General features: G+C 42.1%; 1 protein-coding gene across 1 annotated transcript in view; it reads left to right on the top strand.

Annotated features, from left to right (window-relative positions):
* LOC107103869 (glutamate receptor ionotropic, kainate 2-like) overlaps positions 1-11,658 on the top strand; it is a gene marked incomplete at both ends in the record, with an annotated part of 54,738 nt that overhangs the window by 35,500 nt on the left and 7,580 nt on the right. Inside the window, 2 exons of the mRNA XM_015403712.1 lie at positions 603-784; positions 10,958-11,011. Coding sequence (XP_015259198.1) covers positions 603-784; positions 10,958-11,011 — 236 coding nt within the window. The remainder of the gene's footprint in view (positions 1-602; positions 785-10,957; positions 11,012-11,658) is intronic.

The raw sequence follows: 11,658 nt of genomic DNA, 5'->3' as shown, positions 1-11,658 counted from the left end.
CCTCTTCCCTCCATTAAAGACATTTTATCCCAGCGCTACATGTCCCGAGCCCGTGACATCATCTGACAGTCTGTGGGAGTGGGTCTCCAAATCAAAACCTCAGGATTCCAAATGCAATGCCCTAACCACTAGGCCTCCACTCCCCATGCAGGCATTACTGTATTGTCACAGACAATAGCTGAAAATATACAAAGAAAAATCATTTTCAAGTGTGAGATCTTGTTTTTATACCTATTTAGGGATTAGTACATTTGCTTATTATAAGAATATTTATAAAAGCTAAATAAAACTATATTATATTCACACTTTCAACAAGGTTGATAATAAGAATAGAACAGAATAAATCAAATCTCATTCAGGTGTGTGTGTGTTGGAAAGGCTGGGCTTAATGTCTGACAGGACATGAACTAAGTACAGATATTTCCCAACAACTTAAGGATAAAACCTGGAGCTGCTGTAAATAAAATCTAGCAACATAGTGTAGTTTTCCATGGTTTCCATGAGAAATAGCTCTAAAACCAGGGACCGCAGCAGCTGGGCCGTTTTATTAATGGAAATATGTCCAAAGTGAACCGTTTTTTTTTTCTGTTCTTTTGTTTCAGGTCTCATTCGGTTGCAAGAACTAATAAAAGCACCATCTCGGTACAACATTCGCTTAAAGATCCGGCAACTGCCTGCAGACACAAAGGATGCCAAGCCTCTATTGAAGGAGATGAAAAGGGGAAAAGAGTTTCATATCATCTTTGACTGCGGTCATGAGATGGCTGCTGGGATCCTGAAGCAGGTATGGACTTTGGCTCCACACACTGTGTGCTGCTGCTTCCATGTAAAATGAATGAATGGAGCTCTGAGAAAGCAGCAGGGGGTCGGCTTAAAGCCAAGGCTGTTACACAGTTTTCTCTGCAATATGTGTGAGTTATTTTCTTGGAACTGGATCTGTGATCTGATATAAACTAAAATGCCACCAAAAAAAGTTCTGCCGGAAGTGACTTATCTGCTGATTTTTTTTATTATTATTCCGTTTTTGTTTCTCTGTTCAAGATCATTTGCAAATGAAGAATACAGCAGTAGCCATTCAAAATGGCCCTTCATAGTCAAAAGCCAGCCGAAGGGCAGCTGAATGGCAGCAGAACCCCCATGGGCGTGCATATTTTCTTACTCTGACTTCACCCTTTCACTGAATTACAGGGTCGGACCAGGAGATGGTGTTTCTCTTTAGATCTTAATGTCCTCAAATCATGAGAGAGTATTTTATTATAAAGATTGATGTTTTAAAAGGAATTGTAGGGGACCAGCCAAGGACGAGCCAAGGGCCCATCAAGGAAACTGTGGAAATGTTGAATGGCTACTACTGTAAATGAGGGAGAAATCATTCAACATTTAAGTAGCTTCCTTATGATTGACCAAATAACTGCTGTTTCTGAGATGTTTCACATCCTTAAAAGGACACCTGTTTCTCAGAAAGTGATCAACCTCACTGATCCCTGAAACTACTTTTGCCTTAAAAATGTCCCTTTCAGTCAATAATTCAATTCCACATAGTCAGATGTCTGCATATCTGTTGATTTTGATTTTAGTTCCTCTACTAACCCATTCTACTAAGCAAAGCCAAGAAATAAAATCTGTATGACAGCTGATATTTGAAGCACAGGGGGAGCTAAAATCAATGATGCATTTCTGTAAACTTCTTTCTATTGAGTTTTGCTTGGTGAAGCCCACAATTAGCTTCTTCCACTGGTGTTCTGAGCCTCTTTTTGTGTCATATACTGTATTTTCACGACTATAAGGCGCATATAAACGTCTTTTTTCCCTCAAAATGTGCGGCGCGCCCTATAGTGCGGCGCGGCCTATGTGTGTTGTTACTGCGGACGTTGTTGAGACCACCATGAGAACGTTAAAGGGGGAAGTGTGGGCGTGGATTGGCTGCCACGCAAATGGACAGAAACTGCCACCTATTGTGATTTTTAAGAGAAAGACTTTGCCTAAAGAGATTTTTCCAGCTGGAGTCGTTATTAAGGCAAATGAAAAGGGCTGGATGGATGAGGAGATGATGAAAGAGTGGCTGAGGGAGGTGAATGTAAGGTGTATGTCACGCAACACCATCAGTGTTACTCTGTGACTCCATGCGTGCCCATCTCACAGCCGATGTGAAAAACATGGTGAAACAAATGAACGCTGTGCTCGCTGTTATTCCGGGAGGTCTGACAAAGGAACTTCAACCGCTCGACATCGGTGTGAAGCGGCCGTTCAAAGTAAGGAGACCACAGTTTCACGAAAAGTGGAAGCCAGCGCCGGGCAAGTTACGCCACAGTTTAAAATGTTTGGACTAACGTGTCTGCTGGCTCTGTTGTTCAAGCTTTCGCGAAAGCCGGCATCATTTCCGAGGAGCCGCGCTGAACAGAAAGTGACTCTGACAGCGAAGAAGGGGAAATTGGCATGTCTGATTTAGCGCAGCTGTTTAATTCAGAAACAGAGGATGATGACTTTGATGGGTTTGATTAATACTTTGTAATAAATACATGAATAAAGCACAATCATACTCAGTTTTGCTCCCGCTCTATTTTTAAATACGCAGTAGAGGTATTTAAAGGTAGTAGAGGACATGTACCGGTATATAAAACCTGCGCCCTTTAATCCGGGGCGCCTTATGTGTGTGTTAAATACAGAAATGGGACACATAACTGAGACCGCGCCTTTTAGTACGGTGCGCCTTATGGTCATGAAAATTTGCATTTTGGTGCTACTCATAAACCCAGAATTTTCCAGCCAAACAAGAGAGCCATAAACTCTGTGAGGAAGGATCCAGTAACAGCGAAAGGGGGCCGTGAGAGATTTAGACAGATTTGGAGATATTTGACCTCCTCCTCTGCTGCTAGAGGAGCTTCAACAGGAGTTCAGGACTTCTGTCTATAAGGCTACAGTCACATAGCAGCCTGAAGTGACCCGAATCCGATTTTTTTTGCCATATGAGACCTGTGTCTGATTTTTTTCCAATGCAACCCAGGTCACTTGGCTCTGTGGTCCTGAATCCGATCCGAATCTGATCTTTTCAAATGCAACCTGTGTCTGAACGGCCAGATCGCATTCATCCGACCTGAACGCTGTTATTACACAACAAAGGTCACTATTGTGCGTCTTGCTACTCAGAAGCAGGAAGAAATAAAACAACCATGAGAGACGATGGTGAGGAGAGCAGTCTTTTTTTTGTTAACCATCTTGGAAAAAATAGAGTTTTTAAGGTTAGGAAAGATTGCAAGATGCGCTCCAGCACTACCATCCATGCTTACTTCCTTAAACGCAGAGCTTGTGAGATGCTTGTGACGTCATTGCGTCCTCTACTGCTCTACTACACATGCGGGACACTTTAGTTGCATGAATGCAGTTCACACAAGAGATCACATCCAGGTCGCATTATGTGAACGGCAATGCATAAAAAAATCGTTTTTTTACAAAAAAAAATCAGAATTTAACATCAAGGCCTGCAGTTGGAACGTATCCAAAGTATGTGGCCCCCAGTGACACAATTCTACATCCCAACCATTTCCCTGGTCTCTTTACTCTCTACCAGCGTGGCCCCCAGGATGTCCCCATTGCCAGTTCATCTTTAAACCTGAGCCTGTGCCTGATTACTTACAATATACCTACATTTTGCAGCTGTGTAAAATAATATGCTGGATCACAGGACAAGCTCAAACAACTTGTAAAAAACTTGAGGAAAAAAAAATTCCCATTAAAAAATTGGGGTTAGAAGAATTTCAGTCTCACATGCTTTGTTTTCTCTAAAATAGTCAGTATCAGAGCAGAAGTGGGAATTACTCTGAAACTGAATCACTTCAGTACTTAAACTGCAGCCCAGTTCATCTTCACAAAAGCTGCAGCCATAATCATCTGTGTATATTTTCTATCTTTGTGGTGAAAAATATGTAGCCAGGCAATTTCTTTTTGGATAAAAGCCATAAAAACAGATCTTTGTGTTTCTGGTATAAAGCAGAGTTGATGAGAAATTATAGCTTTCTTTAATATTTAGTTTTCGCTTTTAAATGCCATATAGAAAAGTTAACAGATGATGACAGTAAACTCTGGAACATCATTGAAACTAAGCAGGTCTAAACTTTCATGAAAAAATGAACTTCTTTTTATATGTGACTCATTGTTGTTTAGGAACCTTTTTTGATTCATTCTTATATTTTTGAGACGTCCAAAGAAAGAATGAATTTACTTTCAAATGCTGATTTCCTCCACAAACGGTGAAAGTTGTCACAGTTTCTCATCTGACACCGGCAGCCATATTGCCTCCATGTATTAAATCAGATCTAACCTGTGATCCATGGTGGTTTGATGAAGTTCACCGCAGGTAGAGCTTCAGTAATCCAGCACAGCCCCCACTAGATGGCCCAGAGCCAAACACTCTCACAGTTGGATGATAATAGAATAAGCGGATTTTACCACCACAGCCGCTTTCATAGGGCTATATTTTCAGACACATTATCCTGGTGAGAGGCTGGATGCCTATATATGTCAGCCGGACTTACAATGGTTTTCTGAGCTGATAAGAAATTATGGAGTGCATCTGCATGGAAGCATCCATGTTTGTGTTTTACCAGCTCAGAGACAGTAGATCATAAATTCAGAAATAAATCGACAAATTGAGGTTTTATCATTTCATTATTTTACACCTTTTTGCCCTGTAAGCTGCTGGTAACCTTAATTTCCAGAGGGAGTCTTCCCAAGGGATCAATAAAGTACTGTCTAAGTCTAAGTCTACCTTGGATATTATGTGGTTCTAGATAGAAAGCAGACAGACCTCCTCTCAGCTGAACTCGTGGCTCCTCCTGGCGGGTTCCTACCAGACAGGAACCATACTTTGCACAAAATTGGTTCCTATGTACCAAGGCCTGTACACATATAAAAATGGTTGTGTTGCATGACTGATGGAGATTAAAGGGGGACTTTAAACTATAAATAATTTCTATAAACTAGACATTGAAATCACAAGCATGTGTTATTTATACATGTGCTGGTGATTCATAACGATACCTGAGGGTTTGTCCCACAGATTTAAAACAAAAAAACTGTCAATTTGAATCTTCTTTCAAAGTCTTTGCAATATTAAAAAAAGGTTATGTCATCAGATTCCATCATCCACAAGCTGATGAGTACCACAGACAAAAAGGCCATCTGATTACCAGTGGTGGATGAAGTACTCAACAGTATCACTTGAGTAAAAGTATTGATACTCATAGTCAAATCTCAATCAACTGCAACTAAAAGTTACTCAGTCAAACATAAACTCAAGTTTAATGATTGAAGTTGTGACTTTTGAAAATACTTAAGTATTCCAAGGTACATGCATTTAAGAATATTTCAGAGTTCAAAGGACACATTTAATTTTCTAAAATCAGTACATGTCATGATCTTTATCTAAGGTCTGACCCCAAGATGCAGAAAGCCAAACAGAGAGACCAGGGAAAAGTTTAAACAGGTTTATTAAGAGAGTGGTGATGCAACCAGTGCTGCTCTAAGCACTAGGGAGTGAGTCCAGTGTTGCTCTGAACACTGCTCAACAGGGACTGAAAGGTGAGGGGAAGACACTGCGGTTAGTTCAGGCTCAGTGGGAAATTTGAATCTTAGAATTGGAGGAAAAGGTTGCAGACTCACTTCTCCAGGGAAAGATGTCCTTTATGGAATCCAGACTGAGAGGATTGTACTTGCTTGGAGATGGGTGGACTGGGTTAGTCAGACTGCGGTTGTTCCTTGGTGAATGGAGAAGCTTACTGCTGCTCAGATTTCCTGCAGTACTTGAACGGGCTGTAGTGTTGAAGAAACCTTTGCTTGGTGTGAAGCTCAAACGACCTCTGGGGGAAAGTGGATCTAAACTTCCTGTTTGGAACCCCAGCTCAGTTAGAAGCTCAGTAGAACCTTCTAGAGAGGGAAGGACCGAACAAATCCTGTTTGCAGGATGACTTCCTGCCGAGAAGCAAAGACAAAAACAAAGTTAAGTCTCAGGTTGACAAAAACTCAGTTTGACTCTGAAAAAACTCAGCTTGGCTAGAGAATCCAAAACTGGCAAACAAAAACTCAGCTTAGACTTTCTAAACTAAGGATGGCTAGAGTACCCTGTATTGGCAAACACTCTGGCGTCGAGGTAGTGGCAGTCAGCAGCTTAAGAACACTCCACAGGTAATGAGGCAATGAGCTGCAGGTGTGCAGGGAGAACCAATGAGGACGGGGCACCACCTGGTGGAGGAGGAAAGGAAACACAAAAACAGACCACACAAACTGGATTCCTGACAGTACAGTTCTGTAACTTTCAGAACCCACCTGATGTATTGATGCGTAGAACCACCTGCTACAGATTCCACACCACCTGGAAAGAAGTTCAGCATAAAAAATGGCTCAAAAAATAATGACAGATAGTATGATCTTTATTACTTTTTAAAAACACACCAAAAAGAAAACAGTCTTGATTCATTCTTATACTATGGAATAGAGCTTTAAGGTTGAATAGTTTCAGACAAAGAAACTATAACTCTGCTTTGAGACTCATCCTACTGAACAACTTTGTCACCTGGCAAAAACACCTTAATACATTTATAAACTGAGATTCTCATATTTGTGAGTCATTAAATCTCTAAAACAGTGGTGTCTATATTCAGTCCTAAAGGCTACTATCTGCCGTGATGAAATTACATTTCAAGAAAGAAGAACAACCTCAGTGGATTACAGAACTAAAAGGAACCAGGAACTAGCAGCCTTCTGGAAATGCAGTGGAGTGAAAGTTAGAAGTACGCCTGCAAAAAACTACTCAAGTAAAGATACTCAAAAAAGTACTTTACAGTAATTAAGTAAATGTAATTTGTTACTTTTCACCACTGCTGATTTCTATAAACCTTTATTAGCGTCGTGACTCTGGCGTTCGGTGCTGCATGTTGGATGGACTGGTCCTGCTGGAAGACCTTTCAACTGGGAGAACCAGGAGGAGGAGAATTTTCAAGGAATCCCAACATATCCTGGCCCGCGATGATAACTGGTTTATTTCTTTGTTCTGACTCTTGAAGGAGGCGGTCACATTTTCCTTTACCTCTGCAACTCCCTGATCTTCCTGATCTGTTCTTGCTTTGGTGTGTTTTGTCTTTTCTGAGCTCTCTCTTCATATCACCTGAATTCAAACAATGGATCTGGTCAGATGGTCTCTCAATGCCATTGGTAGAATTTTCTCAACTGGACGACATGGAAAAGGGGACCCTTCCTGTCTTACTGGGACATACTTGGTGTGATACACCATTGACTCATGGAAGGCATGGGTGGTGTGTTTTACAATGTTCTCAGTGGAAGATATAGAAGATGTACAGTATGGATTTCTGGATTTATCATACTCTGATTTCTCCTGTTTGAATATGGAGGATACCTGATGTATCTACAATTACAGAGGACGTCTTTGGCAATTTGGGCATCAGGCTGCCGGCAGCAGTTGACACAAAGGCTGTGAATGAGCAAGACCAGGAGCTGAGTCGTATGCTGGGTGCAATTGTACGCAGGCAGGCTGCGGTGGTTGAACTCAAAGGGGAAATGGGATAATATCTTGGATGTGTATGTTTGCTTCAATGCAGAAAAGCCCAGCAAATTCAGAATATTGGATTCACCATGTGGAGCCCATCAAGAAAAGGCTCCAAGGCTGATGGTAAATTCTGCGCTGCCTGCTCTTAAAACAAAAAGTGTTATTCTGGATTCGGCCTCCCCCTTATCAAAACCCCCCTGGATGCTATGGCGGAAGGGCCCAGAACTGCCGGCTACTCTTCTTCAAGGAGGAGGGGACTCCTGGTGGATGCGTCCAGAACTGTAGCGCCAGTTGATAAACTTCCATTTAATTAAAGACAATGGCCTGTGGACAGCGTTCATGGACAAATTGAATGCACTCATTCATACACAGACAACTGATGCTTAAATGTCAGATGGACTTTCATGCGGCTCCAGCCTCCAATGTTTTCCTTCTGCTGAAATGTTTATCTCGTGTTACATGTGCTTTTTTGTGCTAAGGTGTTTTTTTGATGTCTCAAACTGTATCCTGAAATATGTAAAATACGTTTTCCGCCAATTCCTCCCCATTGTGGCTCCTGTCTTATCCCAGAGATTAAGGCAGTACTATAATGGAACCGCCTCACGGCGGGGCCCTTGAAGCAGTGGGGCCCCTCAGGTGTATGTGATGTATGTGATGAACGGTTTGTACTGAAACTGAAAATCTCTATTACAATGTAAATTGTAGTTGACAATAAAGACATTGATTGATTTATTTATTGATTGATATGTTAGACTCCCTGGAGTGAGGTCCTTGATTTTGGCTCCTTGAGGTTCTCTGTCCTGCCACCCTTTAGATGTGTCTCTGCTTCAAAACACCCAAATCAAATAACCATGTCATTAGCATGAGTCTAAGAACCTTTTCAGGAGGTATTTCAGCCCCTTGATTCAGGTGTGGGAAAAGATTCCCATCTAATAGAGATCAAGGAACAGAAGTGAGGAATGGTGCCCTAAAGCATTGCTATTTGATCTTTGTACTGGGTCCAGTAATAGGAGACAACGTGCCCCCTGTCCTGTTTAATTACAGTCGGGAATCTTCATTAGGGTTCTTGAAGTAGCCTGCAGGTATGTGCTTAAAATAATCAACAATTAATTAACTCTGTGCCTGCAGCCATGTTTAGGATCGACATCATTCTGCAAACGAATCTGTAGGTTGGAGATATCAAAGCGTATTACCTCCTGCTGTCCTGGATGGTATGTTTAATTCAAACCAGTCGATGTATCAGATTGTCGACCTGCTGCCACTCACAGCTCTTTCTTTCTGTTTTTCACACCACTGTTACAACCAGACATGATCTACCTGCTCACTAAAACATCAGATTCTGCCTCACTGTACAAAGGCACAGAAAAGCCTCTATTCTCCATGGCTGCCATTGTTAACAATGAGATGGCATTGATGAGCTGGCTAATTTAAATACTAATTTACATTCACCAAGTCCTGGTGTTGACCATTCCTCGTTAAAAGTGAAGGGGTAGTGGGCAGAACATGAGGCAGGACCTGGTGATTGAACGTTGAGCTGCTGCTGTGATCTATGAAGTACAGCTTCAGGATGGTGAACGTCTGCATGGTTTTATAAACCTGGACTTTTTGATATGATAAACCCAAAGCCCGTTAAAAGAGCATCTTTTTTCATGCTTCCATGGGTTTTAAAGAATCTTTAAAAATCGGCTGTATTTGCACCGTTACTAAAAGTCTTTTATGCCCTTATACTTTGGAAACATGCTTCTTGCTTTTTACATGGGGGCCATGAAGCAATCTGGAAGCTGTTATATCCATTCCCCCCTGGCCGAAAAACCTGTTTAAATCCAGGAACAATGGGCTTTTAGTGGCAGTGGGAACAGCTCACTGACGCGAGTCTACCCGGGTCAAACGACTCGGAAAGCGACCCACGTGTAAATCTAAGGTTCTGATCGGCATGCTGATCGGTAATTTAGCGGGGCGACCCCGCTAAATTATGTGGTAATTTAGCGGGGTCGTATGTGGTACCTTTGAAAGCAAAGTACGGACATCAACACACCGCTCCAGTCGCTTCTGATCTAACAAGCAGAATCAACTCTGTTTCCATTGGATAAACATGGAGCAGCTCTGCTGAGAGGAATTCAGACAGATAATAGGGAGAAACAATAAAGCACACTGACTACGCCCTGGCTTCCTTACAACTTGCTCTCCATTGTTTACTTTCCTGAGTTCTGTCACACTTGTGACATAATCAACGTGAAGCCAGCGTGATGATGTCATCAGACACGCAGCCGAGGGGGACAAAGGCCACACAGCTGCCATCGCATGGTTATACCAACTTTTATTGCCAGTGGGAAGGGAGCCTAACCCCTTGCTCACACTGGCTCCGGTGCGGTTACCAAGCCGACGGAGACCACAACTCCCGCACACCCCCTCTCACACCGCCCTTTTGACTACGGTGCGGTGCGGCTCTGCGGCTCCGGCAACAGGTCCGGAGATTTAACTTGCGAGAACAGAAGTTCACTTGCGTTCACGTAACTTCACGCGATAACACGGCCCAAATAAGGATATTTGCGAGAGCTTGTTGCGGAGGGCTCCGGCACGCCGCAAGGATAGCTTTCTTGCTGAATTTTCTGCAGCGCCGGAGTGTCTCGGTAACTGCAGCCAGACAGCTCAGCAGCCGATGAGAGAGGTTTACGTCTTTTTAATGACTTGGAATCACTGCGGCGCCGCACCCACCGCACCGGAGTCGGTGTGAGCCGGGGGTAATAATGATTATTAGCGGGTCGACCTTTGATTGAAAAACATGTGTTAACCTGCTATTATCAGTGGGAAAGAGGTTTTGGACTGATGTATTTATTTAAGCAGTTAAAGATAGAGAAATTGTAAGTTCTTGGCACGTTCAGTTGCGTTTTATCCTCTCCTTTAGATGCGTAAGGGTAGATTCATCTACTCCAGTTAAGTTTCCGTGCAGATTTACTGGGATTGATATATTCCATATAATTTCATACAATCAATTCAGGAGAATAAAATATAAGTTACCATTCTGAGGCAATCACTCTGTCTTGTTGTAGAGCTGTTGTGGGGGTGGGCTCTACTGCTTACCCATGATCCAGATGCTCTATATCTATGGCATCAAGTGTAATCCTCCATGCTGTATGATCTCATATATGCCAAATTTATTTTTGCCTTCACTGAGTCTTTTTCTTTCTTTGGCTGTTTGTCTTCTTGGTGGGTGTTTGCCTCTTATCTTTAAGCCTATGGCTGCTGCAGGGCTGAAATATATGCCTTCTCGCATTACATGGTTATACAGCTATTGGATCAGGCAAACAACCAAACCAGTAAGTGTGTGTGTTCATGTGTGCAAAAATATGGAGAAATGTTCCGCTTCATGTGCTCTCTTTTTGTCACTCTTTGTTCTAGGCTCTAGCGATGGGAATGATGACGGAGTATTATCACTACATCTTCACCACACTGGTGAGTACAGAACCAGGCAGAGATGCAGTTGCTTTTTAGAACTTTTTCACCTTCAAAATACAGATTGAATGCATGCCCAACAAATGACGAGCTGCTGTTCTTTAATATTTATTTCTTTCTTTTCTATTTGTTTTCAGCTCAGAAAGGGTTTAAATGACAAACCCTGACATTTCTATAACAGTGTATCTCCACATAGATATGAATGGACACAAACCTTCAAACAGTCAAGATTATATAAATAATTTGAACTTTAGAGAACATTTTTGTAATAATTTGATATTAGGTGGATTGGGCAGCTGGAAAAAAATATAAAAAGTTAACTGATATTTTTGTTTATTTAAGTTTAATATGGGAAAAAGTCAATATCCTGATTTTTCCCCCATATTCCTTTTAAGGGCTTTGAGCACAAAATTGAACAAATTGCCAAGGCAGGGCGTTTCAGTCTAGTGAGCTTCATATTCCTCTTCTACTCGTTTGGCTTCCGGAAAGTCCGAGTAGCGCCATCTCACTGCGGAGCTGAGTCCCACCTGGTTTTTAGACGTACAGTGTGAGCAGGTAGATCACATCAGAGCGCTGGGCCGCACAGTGTGCAACAATTGAAAATATCACGCCCATCTTAACCCCTTACACCCTAAGGGGGTATAAAT

This window comes from Cyprinodon variegatus, unplaced genomic scaffold (genome assembly GCF_000732505.1).
Source record: "Cyprinodon variegatus isolate N-32 unplaced genomic scaffold, C_variegatus-1.0 Scaffold1548, whole genome shotgun sequence".
NCBI classification, from domain to species: domain Eukaryota; kingdom Metazoa; phylum Chordata; class Actinopteri; order Cyprinodontiformes; family Cyprinodontidae; genus Cyprinodon; species Cyprinodon variegatus.
This window is presented reverse-complemented; position numbering and strand designations above follow the sequence as displayed.